The sequence below is a fragment of the Chlorocebus sabaeus genome, chromosome 15 (genome assembly GCF_047675955.1).
Source record: "Chlorocebus sabaeus isolate Y175 chromosome 15, mChlSab1.0.hap1, whole genome shotgun sequence".
NCBI classification, from domain to species: Eukaryota; Metazoa; Chordata; class Mammalia; order Primates; family Cercopithecidae; genus Chlorocebus; species Chlorocebus sabaeus.
In genome coordinates this window covers 58,176,027-58,198,552 of record NC_132918.1, presented here as the reverse complement: position 1 = coordinate 58,198,552, position 22,526 = coordinate 58,176,027, and the positions used below count along the sequence as shown (strand labels likewise).

At 36.9% G+C, this 22,526-nt stretch overlaps 2 protein-coding genes across 4 annotated transcripts in view; one reads left to right on the top strand and one right to left on the bottom strand.

The window, feature by feature from the left end:
• The window catches only part of ACAD11 (acyl-CoA dehydrogenase family member 11), a 93,138-nt gene extending 87,732 nt beyond the window's left edge, over positions 1-5,406 (bottom strand). The window contains exon 1 of the mRNA XM_038002880.2: positions 5,090-5,406. Within this exon, the coding sequence (XP_037858808.2) occupies positions 5,090-5,238 (149 nt within the window). The 5' untranslated portion in view covers positions 5,239-5,406. The remainder of the gene's footprint in view (positions 1-5,089) is intronic.
• Positions 5,407-5,827: 421 nt separating this feature from the next.
• Positions 5,828-22,320, top strand: UBA5 (ubiquitin like modifier activating enzyme 5). Of its 3 annotated transcripts, XM_008009112.3 has the most exons (12): positions 5,828-6,173; positions 11,246-11,291; positions 11,407-11,496; positions 14,264-14,373; positions 15,659-15,745; positions 16,405-16,489; positions 17,210-17,314; positions 17,492-17,619; positions 20,721-20,856; positions 21,132-21,207; positions 21,344-21,450; positions 21,974-22,320. In XM_008009112.3, the coding sequence occupies exons 1-12, from the start codon at positions 6,013-6,015 to the stop codon at positions 22,055-22,057; spliced, it is 1,215 nt and encodes a 404-aa protein (XP_008007303.1). In that variant the 5' UTR covers positions 5,828-6,012; the 3' UTR covers positions 22,058-22,320. The 3 variants fall into 3 exon arrangements, with proteins under 3 accessions (XP_008007303.1, XP_008007304.1, XP_037858811.1); XM_008009113.3 differs by lacking the exons at positions 11,246-11,291; positions 11,407-11,496 and adding an exon at positions 11,528-11,555 and having other exon boundaries at positions 5,835-6,173; XM_038002883.2 differs by lacking the exon at positions 11,246-11,291 and having other exon boundaries at positions 6,088-6,173.
• Positions 22,321-22,526: the final 206 nt, after the last annotated feature.

The window sequence follows — 22,526 nt, the reverse complement described above, 5'->3', positions numbered from 1 at the left end:
AAGAAAGTGAAGCTAAAAGTTAGCTGAAGATAATGGCCATGGACACTTCTGTGGGGAGCTGTAAAAGCCTCAGAGAAGCCAAAAACATGGCTGAGATGCCTGCAGAATCTCTGCCCATGAGAACTCTGAGGCCTCCTTTCCTCTAGCTGTGGTAAGCCCTCTGGGAAAAGAGCAGCTACCCACCACCCGGGTCAGTGGGCATTCTGAGGAAAACCAAACCTGGTTTTCTCAGTCAGAGTGCTGGTCTCCCAAGCTGCTTACTGTTTCCCCTCTCTATTACTGCCTATGTGTGTTGGATAGAGTTACATGATTGTTGTGTGGAAGCCACACAATAAACCGTGAATTCTTATGCCTTTAATTGGTACTGATTCACTGTGAAACTTCTCGGCTGGTTGGAGTTAGCATAAGTAGGCTGATTCGAACCCGACAGGACATACCTGAGCTCTATGGTACAGCCTGCTGCTCCTAGGTTATAACCTGTGCAGCATGTGACTGTACTGAATACTACAGGCAATTAGTTGTAACACAATGATAAGCATTTGTGTATCTAAACATATTTAAACATAGAAAAGGTACAGTAAAAACGCAGTATTATAATCTAATGGGACCACTGCCATACATGCAGTCCATCATTGACCAAAACGTCATTATGCAGCATGTGACTGTATACTTACACTATGACCACTTCTCACCTATTCTACACTACCACTCTGATCCATGCCACTAATGTCTCCCTGCTGGAACACTGTAATACATTGGTGTCCTTGCTTCTGCCCTTGGCCCCTTCAGTCAACTCTCTACACAAGAAGCAGAGATTCTGTTTTTTTTTTTTTTTTTTTAAAGGCAGATTACTTCCCTCCTCTGCTCCAGCCTGTTTTAAGTCTCTCCCCACCTCAATTCAAAGTAAAAGCCGAAGTCTCTACATTGCCTGACAGGGTCCCTGTTGCCCTTGCTTACACTACTTCAGGCATTTGGGCTGTGTTTCCTCAACACACTAGGCACACACCCCTTTCAGGGCCTTTGCATTAGCAGTCCCCTCTGTCTGGAACCACTTTTCCTGGATATTTACATGGCTCACATTTTCATCCCTCTTCAAGTCTTTGCTGAATGCCATGTGCTCAAGGAAGCCTTCCTGCCCCACACCCAAATATTCCCTATTCTTTTTTCCTCCATGTTACATATCAACTTCTACATTGTACAGTTCAGAAGTTGATTTTCCTGTCTGTCTTCTACAAATACAATGGAAGTTTCAGGGAGGCAAGATTATTGTTATATCCTCAGTGGTTGAGACAGTGCCAGATACATATTAGGCACTCAGCTGCAAATCACAAGTTTTGTTGTATCAAGCCATATAATGCTTTCATTATTGATTAGTTCTAAATATTTTATATTTCCAATAGGATTTAATTTTTGCAAATTTTAAAAGTAAATCTTGCGGATAAAAAGAGTATTTACAAAATTGGTAAGGCATGAGGAATAGTAATGCCACAAACACCACTTTCACTACCCAGAGAAAATTACTGTCTTTGAAACCCTGTATGTCCCTCCCCTTGAATAACTACTGTTTTGAATTTTATATTTATCATTCCCTTGAAGTTTATCTCTGTACACAATATACTGTTCATTTCTTCATGTTTTTTATTCTGTGTTATGTATAGCTGTAGCTGAATCATTTTCACTATTGTATGGTACTCCATTATGTGAATACACTGCAATTTATTCATCCATTCTCTATCTATAGACGTGTTGTTTCCTGGATTTTTGCTATTACAAACAGTACAATGAACATCTTTGTAGATTGTCCCCTTATACTCTAGTATAGGAAAAGTCTCAGGAGTATACATCTATGAGTAGAACTGCTAGTTCATATGGCATGTGTATCTTCCCAACTTCATTTTTTACAAGATCATATCAAGTTGCTTTTCAATAGTAGCTATACTAATTCACACCCCATATGAGTCCCTGTTGCCCCATCTTCTGACCAATGCTTGATATTGTTAGTTTTTTTTTTTTTTGAGATGGAGTCTGCCTCTGTCTCACCCAGGCTGGAGGGTAGTGGCGCAATCTCAGCTCACTAAAGCTTCTGCCTCCCGGGTTCAAGCAATTCTCCTCCCTCAGCCTCTCGAGTAGCTGGGATTACAGGTGCCCATCACCACATCTAGCTAATTTCATATTTTTAGTAGAGATGGGGTTTTACCATGTTGGCCAGGCTGATCTCGAACTCCTGACCTCAGGTGATCCACCCACCTCGGCCTCCCAAAGTGCTGGGATTATAGGCATGAGCCACTGTGCCCGGCCTATTGTCAAATTTTTTAAAAGAAGTCAATCTGGTGGTATGAAACGGTTTCTCATTGTGTTGTTTTTTTTCTTAATTTGCATTTCCCTTATTACTATAGTATAATGAAGTTGAGCACCTTCAAGTTTTCACCTATTTTTCTGGTGAGCTATTACAGTTATATTCTGAATATTTTAACCATTATATGCACTGAAAATATTTTCTTTTGTCTTTTCACTTTAAGAAGTCTTTTAATGAACATTTATCATTTCCTTTGTGGTTTCTGCTTTTGTCTTTAAAAAATTTTCTTCTCTAAGTCATAAAAATAACTTACACATCTTCTAAACATTTATAGTTTTGCCTTTAACATTCAATTCTTTTATCTACCTGGAACTGTGTGAGATAAAGAGTCTAATTTCTATTTCTTAATACAGATAACAATTATTCCAGTATAACTTCTTGAAAAGTTCTTCTTTCCCCCCCACTGACTCTCAGTGCCAACACTGTCACATATCAAACTTCTATAAATATGTGGGTCTTTCTGTCAACTCTCTATTCTATTTCATTGGTTTGTCTATCTCTGTGCTAATATCATATCATCTTAATTCAAATTTCCCACCTTGTAGTTCTTTAAAAATGTTTCTTCTATCCTTAGCCCTTTGCTCTTACATATAAAATTTAGGAGCACTTTTTCAAATTAGAGAAAAAAATTAGGATTTTGATTGTCATTGTTTTGAATCAATAGATCGATTGGAAGAAAAAAGTTTGCAATACTGTACATTCCTATTCAACAACATGACATCTCTCATTTTTTAAAATTCTTTTTAAGGTCCTAATAAAAGTTTTATCATTTCTCTACAAAGGTATTGCACATCTTTTATTTAGGTAATTTATCTTTTTGATACTCTTATAAGTTTTTGAAAATTACATTTTAACTGTTGCTAAAGTAGAGAAATGTAGTTGATTTCTGTACACTGAACTTTGACAGTTTTCTACTGTCTGTGTAGATTATTGGCTCTTTAATCCATGAATCAATTAATTTATAAACATGTATTTGTTAGCTGTCTTTTGTTAAACTTTTGGCATTTAAAAAAACACATTTTCTTTCTTTCTTTTTTTTTTTTTGAGTCTCACTGTGCCACCCAGGCTGGAGTGTGGTGGTGCAATCTCAGCTCACTGCAACCTCCCTCTCCTGATTCAAGCGATTCTCCTCTCTCAGCCTCCCAAGTAGCTGGGACTACAGGCACATGCCACCACGCCCGGCTAATTTTTGTATCTTTAATAGAGATGGGGGTTTCACCGTGTTGGCCAGGCTGGTCTTGAACTCCTGACCGCAAGTGATTCACGTGCCTCAGCCTCCCAAAGTGCTAGGATTACAGGTGTGAGCCACTGCACCTGGCCAAAACACATATTTTCAAAATATAGATTGATTCTTTTGAATTTTTGAGACTTCCTTCATGGCCTATGTGTTTTCAATTTTTATAAACTTTTTCACGTGTCCTAGACATGAATGCGTGTTTTCTGTGGGATCCAGAGTTCTGTATATATTTGTCAAACCAAGCTTATACAACATTTCTGGAAGCAATTTTTATACGAAACTAATTTCATTTTTTAAACACGATTATGGTTTAACATTCAGCTTGGTTCAGAATTAAGTCTCTTTCAGTTATGTACCTCTTCAACACCCCTACAATATGGACGTTACTATCTCCTGTTTGCCAAAGCAGGACTAGATGCTCAAAGGGCAACTTGTCCAAACTCCACAGGAATTGAAATTTGAACTTTGATCTGTTTTAGTTTGTTACAACACAAGGCTTCTGGCACAGAAATCTCAGCTATTCTTTATTCCACTTTTACCTTCATCCTCCAATATCTACTGGGACATGGGACCTTTTGATTCTACACCCTAAAATATTCCCTGATCAATCTCATTTATTACTATTTTCATTTTCACCAAAATCAGTAGTCAAAGAATATAAATGCCAGTGATAAAATACCACTAGCATACTGTGTTGTTGCAATTTTTACGCCCTTTCACCTATATTACTTCATTTCATTAATAAGACTAATTAAAATAGGTATTACAACTTAGGAAACCGGTTCTCAAGAGTGTTTATGTAACATATTTAAACTCCCAGACAGCAAGTGACAGATCCAGTTTTCTGAATGATAGGACTCTTTCTATAGCCCTGTATTAGTAACAATGTTATTTTTAGAATAAAGTTTTAAGAATGTATCATCTATTGTAAAACATCAGACTAAAGCCAGATTCCCGGTGGGGAACGGTATTCTCAGGATCCTCTCACCCAGTTGCATTACCTCACTTCAAAAAACCTGAGGCCCAAAGTGGTGCTGTGACCTCCTAAGTGGAAAAGCTAGTACTCGAATTCGGATCCTCCATCTGGTGTCATTAACTCAGCCTTCCGGAATACGGCCAATCAAACGGAATTACACCAGCTTCTCAGAAAAAGATCTAATGGTTGTATTACAAAAGAATGCATCTATTTCTCAGAATTTCTAGCCTTAATTGCCTTGGTGAATCCTTGAGGGACATAAATCCATCCTTTAACAAAGATTCCTTTGGACAGTGGAATGGTGAACGTTATTGCGCTTCCATTACCGCCCTCCAATTGGGAAGACCCCAGCATCGAATTCGGGAGGCCGGCAATAGCAGCTCATGCCTGCAGGGTGCGTCCACCGACTGGGAGAAAAGCAGTCGGGGTGGGAGAAACTTCGGAAACCACCCAGGGCCAAAGGAAGGAAAACGCAATGCACAAATTTGTTTCCGCTGGAGGCAAAGGCTGGCGTCGATACCTGTACTGGGCAATGGTCAGCGTAGCCTCACGTTCGGCCCCAAAGCCAGGCAAGTGCTGGTTTAGGTAAGCCTCCAGGGACTTGCTGTCGAACTTGTGCTGGGGCAGCATTTCGGCCACATTGGGCTCGCCAGTAGCACCTAGCTTCATGATCGTCCCCGCAGGCCACAGCAAAGCGGAAGCCACAGGTCCTGAGCGCAGAAGTCCTTCAGGATTGGGAAACGCCCCCAGAGCACAGGCCGAGGCCGGGGCGGGGTCTGGTTCCAGCCAACCGCGTACACCCTACGCGCCGTTGCTGAGCAACGCTTGCCCACTGTATCTGGAGGTTTTAGCTCTAGCCAAGTGCCAGAAGAGCCCAATGTGTGTTCGGATTTCAGTTCTCCAGTCAGCGTCAGAGTTGGAGGCCTCAATTTTAAAGAAAGCAAAGCCACGGTCATCGTTGCGCGAAAGGAACAAGGCAGAAGCCTCTTCCATCCCCAAATTTAATGCATCAGCAGGCGGAAGACCTGCAGGGTCCGGTTCAGAAAAAAGCCCGTCAGGACCTCGAGCCCAAGAATAAAAAGACCCTGTTTCTCCTAGACACCCGGTTAGAAAGGCAGCATCGCAGGCCTGCTGCCCTGGACACTTATCACCCCGGTCCTGCTGCGGCCGGGTTTAGCCTACCCAGCGAGGAAGGAAGCCGAAAGAGCCAGGTTTTTGCTAAGGGGGAGCGATGTCTGCGACGCACCGGAAGCGGCTCCGAGGAAGGAGTGAAGGAGACGTGTCTGTCTGTGAGGCGCTGGGTGCACTTCCCCAGGTCTCTGGGCTAGGAAGGCAGCGGCTAGGTGCCTCTCCAAGTACCCTTTGCGGGCCCAGCCGAGCAGCGTGGGGCGAAGGCGGCGGCGAAGGCCCGGGCTGGGAGCGTTGGCGGCCGGAGTCCCAGCCATGGCCGAGTCTGTGGAGCGGCTGCAGCAGCGAGTCCAGGAGCTGGAGCGGGAACTTGCCCAGGAGAGAAATCGGCGGGTCCTGGGGAGCGGCGAAGGAGGGGGCGGACGGGTCCGCATCGAGAAGATGAGCTCAGAGGTGGTGGATTCGAATCCCTACAGGTAACCTGCGTCGCCGGTCGGAGGCAGGCGCGGGAGACGAGGTCAGGCTCCGTGAAGTCGGAAGTGAGGAGCTTCCCACGTCCCGCTCATGCGGACTCCCTCCACCCTTTTCTTGGTCTGGGAATCCTGTTCCCAAATGGGCAAGGCCACATCTTAGTACTGATAGGAAGATATTCTTTCTCTTTTTAATAAACGTCCAGTGAGTCAGCCATATGGTGCTGCTCCTGTGCCTGCTGAGGACGTATGTCGTTTCCTATCGCCCTTGCCTCTTTAGTCCACCTCGCTGTGTATAAGACTGATAGTAAGAACTTTTAGAAGATGTAAAACCTGCCAAGGTAAACTTTGAGGTTCATAAAGGCTTATCAATGCATCTTAAATGGGGGCGGGGCGAGGGAGAGCGGGATTAGCTCTAATCTGAGATATTCGGGTGCTCCTTAACATCTCAAACCATTCGACATTACCAAGACTACCCAGGCCTCTCTTTTCTTCTTTCCTAATAAAGCTTGTCAGTTCAGCAGATGGAATGTAGTGCAATGGTTAAGGGTAAGGGCTCTACCGCGAGACTGATTGCAATTCAAATCTAACGACTCTCTTAATAACTGTCTAACCTTAGGCAAGTTGTGAAACTCTCCGCTTCAGCTTCTCACCTATACAATGAAGATAACAGTAATATCTATCTCTGTCATAGTTGTGGGGATTGAAAAAAATCAGTATGTATAAAGGTCTTAGAGTAGCGCTTGCACATGGTAAACCTTATACAAGATTTTATTGCTAGGTGCATTTAATAGCAAGCAGTTATTGAGCTTTCACTGTGCTAAGCACTTTACATGCATTGTCTCCTCTCACCAAAACCCAATGGCATTGCTACTATTTTACCCCCGTTATATAGGTGAGAAAATTGAGGCTTAGACAGCCACCTCAGGTTCAGGCCTTGGTAGTAAATAATACGGCCTGTCTTGCATTAGATTTGTCTTAATGTAAAATTCTCATGAACCGTCTCCCCAGTAAAAACAATTAAGTCGTGTAGCTAAAAATTGTATAAAGTAGATAAGGAAGATTTTATTGTTGCTTTTTTCCTTTAAAGAGCATAAGAGTTTTGATTTTTAAAACAGGTTTTAGTTTGTGATATATATAAAGCCGCAGTAGAAGTCTTAGGGTGCACTGTTTTAACTGTGTTGCCAAATATGAAGGGTTAATGGTCCAAAATTTTTAGAGATTAAATAAGCATGAACTGACATCTCTAATCAGAGTAAGTGGAAACTATTTGACATTTTTTAAACATTTTAAAATTTTACAAATGAAGACTTTGAAATTTTCCCTCCAGAATGAAAAGCAGAGGAATATGGGTCATGAACTTAAGTTGTCTTTCAGACATTATTTTAATATGAGATGATCCCTTGACATTGTAATGATGACAAACAAGACTTTCAGAACTCAAGTCTAAATATTTAGTATTTCCTATCTGATTTGCACCATTGACTTTATTAAAATTGCTATACAGGAGATGGCAGTTTGATGCCCAAAGCTCTTCACTGGTATATGGAATTTTAATAAAAGTCAGCTTTAATTTTTTGAATTGTTCATACAGCAAATATTTACTGAGTACCTTTTCATCTCCAGTCCTCCTTGACAACATTATTTACTTTGTATTGAGTACTTATTATGCGCAGACACTGTGAATATAAAGTAGACATGGTCTTTTTCCTGTAGAGCTTACCAGATGAGTGTGAGATAAATAGAAAAGTAAACGTGCATTGCAGTACAGGTGGTAAGAATTATGATAAAGTACCGTGTTATTATTGATAAAGTACAGGTTATTGAATTATGATGAAGTACAGAAGGTTATAGGAAAGGGATATGTATGTGTTCAACACCATTTTAACTGCTTCAAGAGATACAAAAGAAATATAAAACCCCTGACTTTTGCTTCAGTTTGAGAGACTATATGGATGTGGGATATTAAACAACATAAGTAACCATAAAGTTATGTGTTATGGAATATAGTTACAAGCTTGTGGAAAAACTGGAGAGGCTTTGAGATTAGAAAACCTGGTATCAAATCCTGACCCAGAAACCCAGCTCAGAATACTGTTTGCCTGTTAGCTAATCTTGGGCAGTTGATTAACCCAAACTGTTTCCCTCATTTGTAAAAGGGGGTTGCCATCCATGCTTTTCAGGTTACTTAAAGATTGAAGGGAGCATCAAGGTAAGGATAGCAAATTCCTGTGATGGATCTGCCATCACTTTCTAACCAACCTCACTAAAATGACAGTAAAGGAATTTTTTAAAAGAAAACTCCCATTGAAAATATAAAGGGTTCGTATTAATAACTTACGGGGAGGGGTGCGTCCCTGTACTTGATTATAGTAACAGTTTGGAAATTAGAGAAGGGATGGGTGAAGGTAACTGATTTAATAGATTCAGAGAAGTTTAATCTTAAGCTTGCAACCCAGTTTATTGCAGGAATCCCCAAAGGCTCAGGAATAGACACAGGTACTTGGAGAACTTCAGGGAGGGCTAAAAAAAAACAAAACTTTCAGTTGAAAATCTGTTGAAGAAACAAAGCCCCAGATCCCCTACTCCACTGTGGGTAACTGGGCAAACACTCATTCCCTACCAGAAGAGGAGAGTAGAGATTTCTTCATTAGAAAGACTAAAATAGAAGATTTCCAAGAATAATTGGGGCAGGTCTTTGTACCTGAAGGAAGGGGTAAAGTGATTGTTTACATGCTGAATGTTGTGACTGAATGTAAACTAAATGCTTACATACTGAATGCTGAGACTCCCAGCCTTGCTTCTTCACTTCCAACAGCTGATCGCGGGGTTGGAACTCCAACTCAGGTTGGAGTTTGAAAGATTATTCTCTAGGGAATCTGATAGAGCCAAGAGGAAAGACTGAAAGACACTGACATTGTGGGTTTCTCAACTAAATAGTTAGGCCAGTGAAGTCAAACAGTATTGCCTATATTGTTACCTTTATTGTGTCCCACTCTTAAATATGAACAGAACAAAGGATGAGAGAAACTTCCAACGTGAAAGAAATAAAAATAGCAACTTGGATAGACTATGTAAGAGAAACACATCCCCCTAAATTATCATTAGTATCCTGAGATGAGAGAAGATATGGTACAAATGATACAGGAACAAGGTGCAAAGTAGTTAGATGATCAAGAATTCTTGCAAATGGAGATGGTAATAGAAATGAGAATCTTAATAGAAGTGTTGGAAAATAAAGTCGAAAGAAATCATCCAGAGAATAGAGCAGAAAACTAAAATGGTAGATAATTGGAGAAAGAAGATAAAGGACAAATCCAAATGGTCCAACTTCCAAATAATAGTTCCAGACAGTCCAGGAAACAAACCAAACAAGGAAGTAACCAAATTATTCAAGGAAATTTCCCAGAACTGAAAATGTGAGTTTTCATTTTGAAAGGGTTCAATAAAAACTCAGCACAAGGGATGAGAACAGATTCACATTTAGGGACACTGTGAAATTTTACAAGCTAGGAGACACTGGAGCAATACCTTAAAATGTTGAAAGACAATTCTAACTTTAGACTTCTTTACCAAGTTAAACTATCGATTAAGAGTATACGTGTAGCTTCCCACAATTATACACCCTTTGCTTTGTCATTTTTATGAAGAACATAATTTTGATAAGGAACATTTTCAGACATGAAAGTTCTCAAAATTTACCTCTGCTGTACCCTTTGCAAAACTACTGGAAGATGTTCTAACCACAGCAAGAGAGTAAGTTTAAAAATAATTGATGACAGTCTTTTAAACTGTCATGTGCATCAGAATTACTGGAGGGCTTGTTAGAGCAAATTGTTAGACTCCATATTCAAGATTTCTGATTCAAAGGGTGATTATAGGGTAGGGCCTAAGAAATTTCATTTCTGTTAAATTCTCAGGTGGTCCTGTTGCTGATCCATAGACATTTTAGAACTAGTGAGCTACAGCATACAGGAAGCAGTGGATTAATACAGAATAAAGAAATTAAGAGACTTTGTAGTATAATGATGAAGGAATTGCCTAGGAAGGGAGCTGTATGTGCAGTAAGTCTAGAGACATCATGTCAGATTCTAGGAGATACATCTTTAAGAAGATGAAATTGATAGAATACCTCATGAACATGAATGTATCCAGAGGAACTTTAGACAACTAGTGAAAAGTTGGAGTTGATTTTGTGAAAATACATAGGAAATTAAGCATCAGGAGAAACACACTTATTAACTTCAGGGTTGGGGGTTAAAGGAAAGGGTAAGTTTTAATATACTGCATGACCCGGTTGTGAAGAGTTAACATCTAACCAAGATGACCATATAATAATATTGGGAGGTTGGTGGGATGGAAAATGTCTGTGTGCAGTAGGGATGAATGCTAAGAGCAAAATCTGATTCAGATAATTGACTGTAACTGAAAAGAAATACAATGTTAGCATGTTGTTTAGGAATATGATGGTAACGGAGTTAAAAGTGAGGGAGTGGAAAATGGGGCTGGAGGCTGAATTTCCTGACAAGCCTGGTGGAACTATTTGACTCCTTAAAGTGAAGATGAATGGGAATTAATTATAGACTTAAACTGCAGATTACCAGTAACTAGTTAAAGCACCTCTTAGAGTCTTTGGCATACAGTAGGTGCTTACTAAAAGTAGACATCATCCATTGTGGGCAGAGGCAACGAGAATGGAATTCCAGCCATGAATTTACTCTGATGATGGAGATCTGAGTGTTAAAACATTAAATATTTACGTATTCCACCAAAGCATAGAAAAATGTTGAAATTTAACTTTGACCCTTAACATTTAAGTAGTAGTCACAATCTTGGCTGCAAATCAGAATACATAGCTTTTAAAAACCAATCTTGTTGCATGGACTACACTTGGGAGTTTTTAAGGTACCTGGGTAATTTAGTTTCATCTGGTAAAAACCAGCCTGTAAGCATACTCCTCTTTGAAACGATTAGTAATGATTATATTTTGGTGTTTATTTTCTGTGGTGATGTATGTCTATTTGTATTACTATTACCTAAAAGACTGTAAGCTTTAAAACATTTTTCTTTGTTTTAAGCCGCTTGATGGCATTGAAACGAATGGGAATTGTAAGCGACTATGAGGTATGATAAACCCTTTCCAAGTTTTTGTAAGATGAATTCAGTGAATTAAAATAACTTCTGGTGACATATTTGATGAACAGCTATTAACCAACACATACTATTTTGTATTTCACAGAAAATCCGTACCTTTGCCGTAGCAATAGTAGGTGTTGGTGGAGTAGGTAGTGTGACTGCTGAAATGCTGACAAGATGTGGCATTGGTAAGGTAAAAACATTTCTCTTTGCCTCTTGTATAGGGAACTACTCACTCCTGGAGTAAATCAGGTACAAATTAGGATTTTTTTTTCTTTACTAATGGCTTATTGACTTGCAGTGTATTAATCTAGATTGTTCTATTTGGGTTGAGACATATCCCCACCCAAATAAAAGGTGATATTATTTCTAATTAGACAAAGATTGTCTAATTGTGTTTAGAAATGTTTTTGTTTGAAGTAATATGTAAACAATTTGGACTTAAGTGTTTTAGATATAGAAGCTTAGGAAAGAAGGCTGTTAATTTGATAAAGTGTGTGAAACACTGAAACATCTAACAATTATTTTATTAAACATACCAGACAGAATAGAAAACATGTACCTTTCCTACTCTTGATTTTGAACTAGAGAATGCTCTGGATGAATTTTTAAAAATTGGTACTTTTTTACTTTTTTCTAAAATTTATTTAGATTATGGGTAGAAAGAAGTAACTTTCTTGTACCAGAATTCAGTCTACCAGTCTTAGATTTATAAAGCCAAAGTCTATGATGTTAGATACATAATGGTTGAATAAATAAACTTTCCACAATTATGTATCCTTTAATTTGTTGTTCTGGTAAAGGAAGCATTCTCCCAGTTTACCAATGCTTTCTAATATGTTGATCTACCCCAAATTCTTAAAAGAAGGTGATTTCAAAATTGGCTCTCACTTATCAATATAGAAATAACACCAAAATACTAAAAATGTTCACTGAAATTTTAATATCTTTCAAAAGATTTACAAAATCTGGATAAAAATTGCTTATAGCTGACTTAATTACCCTGACCAGGGATATTAGAGATCACTGACCTCTATTGACCAGGGATAATAGAGATTATTGAGATTAGCGGCTCTCAAGTTTGAATATGTTATCACAATTAGTTGGAAGCCTTATTAAAGCACAGATTAACAGATCGTACTCTGGTGGTGTTGATTTCTATAGTTATCAGGTGGACTTAATAATTGACTTGCTAACAAGCTCCCAGGTGATCCTGATGATGATGTTCCTAGGATTACACTAGTGAGAACCACTGGATCCTTGCTACTCTAAGTTTGGTCCCTGAAGTAGTAACATCAGTATCAGCTCTCAATACCTACCCCAGACATACTGAATCAGAATCTGTATTGTAACACGATCCCCAAATGATTCATTTGCATATTAAAGTTGGAGAAGTGCTCTTGCATCTAACAAGCTTCAGGTGATGCTAATGCTAGCTCCATTAGCTAGATGCTAGCTGCATTAGCTAGACCAGGCCACATTTTGAGTAGCAAAGAGGTAGAACAGTATTTATATATTGTTGTAGTTAGAATCACCTGGGAAGTTTTAAAAAATTCTGGTGTCCAGACTGCACCCCATATAAGAATCTCTGGGGATGAGGCACAAACATCTGTATTTTAAAAAATTCTCCAAGTGATTCCAGTGTGTTTGTAAACAGAATCTACACAGGTAAGTTTCAAGAAGTCTTTCTTTAATTTGTAAAACAGATAAATATGAAGTGAATTAATGAGGTTAAACAGGAAAGTAGAAGATGTTAGGAAACCCAGAGTCCATTTCTTATCTCTGAAAGCCTCTGGGATCTCTTTAAAGTATCTGGGATGCCTTGGATCACCAGATCTATACTCGCTGCTTTATTTTAGAGATGAAGATACAGGCCTAAAAAGTGAAAATGATTTACCCACAATCAGAACTAATTAGTGGCAGAGTTACACCTCAGACCTTCTGTTCCCAAGTTTAATGTTTCCCGCAACTTATGTATAAACAAGCTATGAGGCAGAAACTCATTTAATACTTAGCCTGACCTAATAAATATTTATTGATGAGCTTAAATAAACTATGTTTTGGAGACTCTTAAGTAGGATTAGAAAATTTTGGAGAGTGAGATCTTTTCTAGCAAGGTATTAAGGGCTATCTAGGAGTTATGGGTTAGGTTAATTTTTTTTCTTTTTAGTTTTTTTTATTGAGAAGAAAATCCCATTTTTGTGTTTATTGTTTAGTATGCTGAGAATTGTATTACAGAGTCACAGAATTTCATATCAAGAAGGGACTTAGGAAGTCCTTGTCTCTAGCCTGTTCTTATCGATAAGAAATGTGATCTAATTGCCATTTTAGTGTGTGTGTGTGTGTGAAATGCTTTTTGAAACAGGCTTAAGTATATAGCAGGAAACAACAATTAACTGGTTTGTAATTCTATTTGGAATGATGTTTTAGCCATGTCACTGGTATATATTTTGTCATATACACAAAAGGAGTCATGTTATACTATATTTTAAGTTACAGCATTTGTTTTTATCTTATTTAAAGATTTCATTTATCCAATAGATTCCTGACTTTTAGCAAAAAAAATGGAAATGAAGTAGGATTTTGCCACAGTTTTAAAAAATGGAATGAAAGGGAATTAATTTTTGAGTGAATTATTTAGAGAGGCAACAAAGCATTGTGGTTGAGGTGCAGATGCTGGATTGAGAATGCTTGAGTTTGAATGCCATTTTCACCTCATATTAGATGAGTGGCCTTTGGACAAGTGTTGTACTTGCCTCATTTTTAAAATAAGGATAATAGTACCTACATGCCTCACATGAGCATTCAATGAATTAATATATGGCACCCAGTGTTGTAAAGTTAGCTAATATTATTATCAAACTGTTAAACTAATTAAATGTAAAGCTCTCTAATTTATTCTTTGATATTTTTAGTTTTTTGGTATGTTTTTCATCAGAATACCACTGTTTTCATTTTAGTTGCTACTCTTTGATTATGACAAGGTGGAACTAGCCAATATGAATAGACTTTTCTTCCAACCTCATCAAGCAGGATTAAGTAAAGTTCAAGCAGCAGAACATACTCTGAGGTAAATGGAATAGCAATCAAGAAACATATTCAGTGAAATCTTACTTTATGTATTTGATATGAGTTAATATAAATGGATCTTAATTTTTCTCTATAAAATGCAGATTTCACTTGTACAAAGAATTCTCTTACCTGTTGGACATGGGGTTGGCAAACTTTATGTATAGGGTTATATAATAAATATTTTAGTCTTTGAGGGCCAGATGTTCTCTGTTGCAACTGTTAGTTGTAGTGTGATAGCAGCTGTAGGCAACATAAACATGAATAAGCATGTCTGTGCTCCAATAAAATTCTATTTTTGCACTCCAAAATTTGAATTTCATACAATTTTTAATTTTTTTAATTAAAAAACAAATTTTTTTTGAGACAGAGTCTCACTCTGTCACCCAGATTGGAGTGCAGCAACACAATCTCAGCTCACTGCACCTTCACCTCCCAGGCTCAAGCTATCTTCGCATCTCAGCCTCCTGAGTAGCTAGGACTACAGGCACGTGTCACCATGCCTGGCTAATGTTTTGCAGTTTTAGCAGAGATGGGGTTTTGCCATATTGCCCAGGTTGGTCTCGAACTCTTGAGACTCAAGCCATCTGCCCACCTAGCCCTCCCAAAGTGCTAGGATTGCAGGCATGAGTCACTGTGCCTGGCTGATACAATTTTTATATGTTATAAAATGTTCTTTTGATTCTTTTCCCAACCATTTAAAAATGGAAAAAAATTCTTAGCCTGAAGGCTGCACAAAAACAGGTGGTGGGCCAGATTTGGCCCATGGGCCACAGTTCACCAATCCCTGCTTTAGGAACTTTCTTTGTGGCCCCAAATTTGTTCTTAACTGGAATAAGGAAGTGAGGCTGAGCTATAGGTAGTTACTGGACATGGTTAAGTCTTAATTCCCAACACTTAGATTAATTGGGGTGGGAACAGTTTTGTAATCTTTATGACAAAAATGAACCTAGTCCTTGAAGTGTGAGATAAAAGAGATAGAAAAGAACTTTGGGTTTTCTTTGAATAGCTTCAATTCGCTTCTCTAAGGTATGTTAAATGCCCTTTAGCTCTTTCAATTCTTTTCCTCACAGCTTTTTCTTACTACAGCTACTAGTAGTAGTCTTTTTAAAAACATTTTTTTTTTTTTAGAGACAGAGTCTCACTGTGTCCCCCAGTTTGGGGTGGAGTGGGTGCGATGATAGCTCACTGTAGCCTTGAACTCCTGGACTCAAGTAATCCTCCCACCGCAGCCTCTTGAAATGCTAGGATTACAGGCTTATAATCATTCCCTTTTTCCTTCTTAGGAACATTAATCCTGATGTTCTTTTTGAAGTACACAACTATAATATAACCACAGTGGAAAACTTTCAACATTTCATGGATAGAATAAGGTAAAATTTTAATTTATGAATATTTTGTATAATGTCCAGCTCAAGTATTAGAAAATTATTAGAAAAATCTATGGATTAATCCAATGAATGGAAGATTGATATATATTTTTCCATTTTTTTAGAACAGTAATTTTTGTGTAATTTTTATGTATTAGAATATCATTTAAAGGTATATATTGTCCAAAAACAATTAAAAAGCAAACAAGCAAAAAACCCCTGTAAGTTACAATATAAGAAGAGAGTATCAGTTTTAAGTTCTGTGTTCTAGATTGTATTTCTGTCTGAAAATGGTTTTCTTCAGAGACTGTCAGACCACCACTGAAATAGTGAATTGCATCCAATTAGCTTTTATTGCATTTGTAATGAAGCATGAATAAAAATGTGAAAGCCGGTAGTGAAAAAGGAACTGTTGTGAACATACTTTATACTTCCTTCACCCTTGTAGTTCTTGTAAAATAAGTAATACTACAGTACCATTGATGTTATATTTGTATGTTACTCAATACTTGATATATATATATCTTTAATATTACACAGTTATGTGATAATTATAGTCAAACATTTAATGAAAGTATAAATGTTGGACTGAACAAGTAAGTATAATGTATTAGAGTGTATTTTGTGTCCTGATGTTTTTCAAACTTATTTTCTTTGACTAGTAATGGTGGGTTAGAAGAAGGAAAACCTGTTGATCTAGTTCTTAGCTGTGTGGACAATTTTGAAGCTCGAATGACAATAAATACAGTGAGTATTCCTGCTGTGCAAGATATATTCATGGATTTAGCTGTTTTCCTGTATATAATCCCCATCCTAAAAACAGTTCTGAATGTAAACCCTTTTCTGTGTTTTATTTGTACTGTTCTCTTAGTCTACTCTTAAAATCTATTCTAATAGCTGTGATACCTGTCTAACCTTGCTGCTGTGACATGTGTTACAGTATCCTACTCTTTTTGCTGGTAAACTGTGAAACAGCAAATACCTCTGATGTATAATTCTTAAATTGGTATCTTATAATAATTATTGGTCAGCGTTAGTTTTAGCTTTTGTTACTTTATTTTATAAATGTATAAATATGTATAAATTGCCTAAAAACCTGGTTTCTCAAAAATAAAAATAATTATTTTCCTTTTGAATATTGTTTTTAACTTTTCAGATGATATTTTGCCTTTTTTTGTTCTTGAAATTATTTTAGAAAAGTGAAATTTCACATCAATTTGACAAGAAATCCAGTAAACTTTGATTCAATTTAATAATATTTACTGATTGCATCTTGAATACTGTCACTTTACTCTTAAATAGAGTATGGTAATTACCAAGGAATTCCATTATCTTACAACTTACCTCATTTGTTCTGAAAATTAATTTTAAAAGACCTTGGTAATCCATTCAGTTCAAAGAATGTATTGTAAATTACTCCTTGCTCTTTTATTTTTTTTCCTTGTGTTTTCACCCATTTCTACTAAGGCTTGTAATGAACTTGGACAAACATGGATGGAATCTGGGGTCAGTGAAAATGCAGTTTCAGGGCATATACAGCTCATAATTCCTGGAGAATCTGCTTGTTTTGCGGTATGCATTACTCTTTTTGGATTATTCTTCACTGTTAGGTACTTGAGTTCTTAGGGACATTGAAAATGTATTACAATTCAAAGAAAACACAAACTTGGATGGAATACTATTTGGAACATCTCATACTTTTCCTCTTTTTTTTTTGAAATGTCTTTTCTTTTATTCTTTTTCATGTAGTGTGCTCCACCACTTGTAGTTGCTGCAAATATTGATGAAAAGACTCTGAAACGAGAAGGTGTTTGTGCAGCCAGTCTTCCTACCACTATGGGTGTGGTTGCTGGGATCTTAGTACAAAACGTGTTAAAGTAAGTCAGGGCTAATTTTTCTGAATAGTCTTGTATGCTTTCAATAAAAATAAATATATTTCACAAAGCATTTCAGAAATTGAAATTATAAGCTAAGTATATAGTTACTTTTAAATGTAGTTTTAAATGTTTTATATATGCATATGTGTACATTCTATTTTATATATGTATGTCTACTTTTCATATATATTGCTATATTAAATATTATGTATATTAATATTCATACATGAATATATAGAATGTCAGTTACTCCCTGCATTTGGAATAGCTTTTATGAAATGATACAATGGTAGTGACATATTTATTTATGAAGCATTAACCAAATGATTTAAATCTTTCCAAGTCTGACCAGTGGATGGAGACTTAAACACACTTGTTTCTACTATCTTGGTTTAAGTCTTACCAAAAATAACCCAAATGTGACTAAACAGTAATTATTAATGTTAATGTAATTAAACATTAATGTTACTGTAAATTTTACACTTACATATACATAAAATGTTAACATTTATATTAGTGTTAATATAAAACGCATTAACAATACTTAAAAAAAAAAAAACAGATTCTTAAAATCTGCTTTTGGATACCTCTGCTATCCAAAAACAAACATCCAGCAACTGTACTATCTAAACTATAGCTAAAAAGAAGGGAAAAGATTTCTTTGCTGCTAAAATTTATGTCAGAGTTTATGAATCAACTCATACTTCATTAAAAGCAGATCCCCTTTACGTGTTCTCTAATTCAGGCCATTTCTTTTCCCTCATTTCACAACTTTAATAAGCTTAGTTGTATACCCTAAGCCTCCAATATAATAAGAACAAACTGCAACAAGACACATGGAGGCACCAATCAATAAGAAGTGTCAGTTGCTAGCAAAGAAATTGAAAAAAGCATACATATAAACTCTCAAAGTAATGGTCTAGGGCTATTTCATATGAGCAAATAGCCTGTTTAGACAGTATTAGGCCCTGTCTAAACAAAACATTTTATAGTATGATACAAAAAAGAAGCAAAGAATCATGGCTAACCAAGTATTCTCTTAAGGATGTGTCCTATTTAGCTAGCCCCTCTGTTGATGGTCATTTAGGCTACTTAATTCTTTTTTTTTTTTTTATTAACAGTGCTACAGGCTACATCTTGTATATATCTCTGAATACTAGATTGATCTCTCTTCTTTTCCTTTTTTTGGAGACAAGGTCTCACTGTGTTGCCCAAGCTGGAGTGCAGTGGCACAATCATGGCTCACTGCAGCCTCAACCTCCCGACCTCAAGTGATCCTCCCACCTCAGCCTTCCAAGTAGTTGGAAGTACAGGTGTATGCCACAATGCCTGGCTAATTTTTGTATTTTTTGTAGAGACAAAGTTTCATCACGTTGCTTAGGCTGGTCTTGAACTCCTGAGCTTAAGTGATCTGCCCACCTTAGCCTCCCAAAGTGTTGGGATTACAGGCCACCGTGCCCAGCCTAGAGTTTTCTATAGTATTTTTTTTTTTTAAAAAAAAAAAAAACAGGGTTTCACTCTGTCACCCAGGCTGGAGCGCAGAGGCACAATCTCAGCTAATTGCAGTCTCCACCTTCCAGGTTCAAGTGGTCCTCCTACCTCAGCCTCCCAGGTAGCTGTGACTACAAGCACCCACCACCACGCCCAGCTAATTTTTATGTATTTTTTGTAGAAACAGAGTCTCCTTATGTTCCCCAGGCTGGTCTTGAACTCCTGGGCTGAAGCAGTCTGCCCATATCGGCCTCCCAAAGTGTTAGGAATTATAGGCATAAGCCACTGCACCCGGCCTATAGTACACATTTTTTAAAGTAGAATTTCTGAATTTACAAAATATTTACTAAATTTCTCCTGCAAAAGGATTATACATTTGTATTATAGTTTAGATTATACATTTGTATCATAGTTTAGGAGTACCTGGTTGACCCATACCTTTGACAACTTTGGGTATCATCAAACTCTGTAACCTTTGTCATTCTGGTGGGTGAAAAATAGGCATTTAATTTTTATTTTTATTTGTGAAAAAAGTTGAACACTTCATCTGTGAATTGTCTGCTAATAGTTGTTGCTCTTTTTGTCTTGTTGTATATTAAGAATGTGTATTTGCAAATATTTTTCTTTTGTCATTTATCTTTTTTATGTGATTTTTTCTGTATAAAAACTTTTATTAGGTTAGTGCAAAGGTAATTGCAGATTTTGTCATTACGTTTAACAAAAACTGCAATTACTTTTGCGCCAACCTAATAAAAGACATCAGATTGGCTGGGTGCAGCGGCTCACGCCTGTAATCCCAACAATTTGGGAGGCCAAGGCAGGCAGATCGCTTGAGCCCAGGAATTCGAGACCAGCCTGGGGCAACATGGCAAAGCCCCATCTTTACAAAAATAATACAAAAATTAGCCAAGCGTAGTGGTGCTTGCCTGTAATCACAGCTACTTGGGAGACTGAGATGGGATTGCTTGAGCCTGGGAGGGTGAGGCTACAGAAAGCCATGATCTCACCACTGTACTCCAGTATGGGCAGCAGAGTAAAAAGTATCAGATTTGACTGGGAAGAGGACAGGAGGGAGCTGGAGGCACATGGGATGCTGAAAATGTTCTATATCTTGATCTGGTGAGGTTCCATGAAAGACTCATACAAAATTTTACTGAGCTATACATTTAAGATTGTGCATTTTATAGTAAATTACATACAAAAATGTTAAAAAAAAAGTTAAGTAGCTTTAATACCATATCTTAGGGATTTAAAAAATACACTTCTCCCACATTTTAGCTTCTCTGAAATCAGCATGCTTCTTGAAGTTATTGACATGTAATAGTTTAGCTGCCAGCATTTAATCTTTATTAGAGGTTCAAAAAAATAGTGTGTTCTACAGTTGATGAAATGGAGTAATCTTTTCTTTCCTTCATTCAATAAACACTGAAGCATCTACTATGAGCCAGGCACTGTAAATAAGAGAAAATTGCTGTTTTCTGGATGCAGATTTCTGTTTTCTGATTTAAAAAGTGTATCATTTACCTATTTCAAAGTTATTTTTAAAAAATTTAACTGTTCTAGTATTTTTCATGGTTTTAATATCTTTATGTCTACTTTGATTTTTCTAGGTTTCTGTTAAATTTTGGTACTGTTAGTTTTTACCTTGGATACAATGCAATGCAGGATTTTTTTCCTACTATGTCCATGAAGCCAAATCCCCAGTGTGATGACAGAAATTGCAGGAAGCAGCAGGAAGAATATAAGGTATATGGCACTCTGTTAGAATGCATGAGGGATCATATTGCATAGGACATATAAATAACTTAAACAGATTTGGAATACAAGATAAATGGTTAATTTATTCACCATACTTCAAAAATGAATGTTCTTTCTTGCTTTTGGTAAGATAAAAAGCCTGTCTGAATTCTTGATTAAGGCTTGTAATGTCCTATATATTAGTCATAAAGGAAAATTCTTGATTAATGCTTTAGAGAATTGAGAATGAGTAAGAACACTTTGATGCTGTTTGATTTCTACAGAAAAAGGTAGCAGCACTGCCTAAACAAGAGGTTATGCAAGAAGAGGAAGAGGTAATCCATGAAGATAATGAATGGGGTAGGTGTTCTTTTATAAATTGAAATGGCAGCATAAAACAAAACCTTTTATGGTAGCCAATCTAATAAGATTATACCAATTGAATCATTATTGCTTATTAAATTCCTTAAAAACTGATACAGGATTAAATTTACAGGTATTGAGCTGGTATCTGAGGTTTCAGAAGAGGAACTGAAAAATTCTTCAGGTCCAGTTCCAGACTTACCTGAAGGAATTACAGTGGCATACACAATTCCAAAAAAGGTACTTCAAAAATACGATTTACCCATATGTAAATATCATATAAAATATTTTTCTTCATCTTCATTCTAATTTGTAATGCCAGTGAAGTATTTCCTGTTTTAAGATATTTTATGCTATAGGCATTAAGATGTGAGACAGAGGTATTCAGTGTTAATATGCAAATATTTATAGCTTATTTTAGACTTTTAAAACAGAATAAAATGATTTTGTTCACTCATTAATGAACCAAGTATAATAGATTTTGATTAAATGAAGATCTCATTTTTGTTTATTGGTAGTTTTAGCTACAATGTCATTTAAAAAAACTAGAGCTGTCAAGAATATTGAAATTACTGCCTTGTAAATCAAAAGACTGGTGGGGAATGTAAAAGACTTTGTCTTCTAAAAATTAGAAGACAGTTGTTAAAGAAAATTTACTTTATAACCCTGTTGAGCACGGTCAAAACTTACTGATTATATATTCCTAAGCATCAAGAATTCTATATGGTTCTCTTTTCACTGTATTTCCCTTATTTGTCAATAGCAAGAAGATTCTGTCACTGAGGTAACAGTGGAAGATTCCGGTGAAAGCTTGGAAGACCTCATGGCCAAGATGAAGAATATGTAGATAATGGACTGGGATATATTTTATTTCTCATGTTAAAGCCTCTTCCCTTGAAATTAAAAAAAAAAAAAATTTAACTGATAAAACTTAGGGCAACATTTATTAATGTATATTCTTACCTGAATTGTTATACTTTTTGAAAATCCTGTGACTTGCCTATTTCTCCCCGCTCTAGTGAAATCATTAACTCTCCTAAAATGTATGTTTCATTCTAGTAAGAAAACCTCAAAGGATATTGTAGGATATAAATCTTACTTGAAAACACAGCTGTTGAAACGTTTTGGCCTTTTGGAGTGGGGAAAGGACAAATCTGATCCTGTAATCTTTTTCTTTCCAGTAATCCCTTGTGTCTGTTGCATGAGGACATGGACAATAAAGCAGTACATGATTCTCAGATACAGGGAGAAGGACAAGGCATACAGCTTATTGATTAGAGCTGGCAAGCATCTGCTCATTATGTTTGGAATTGCTT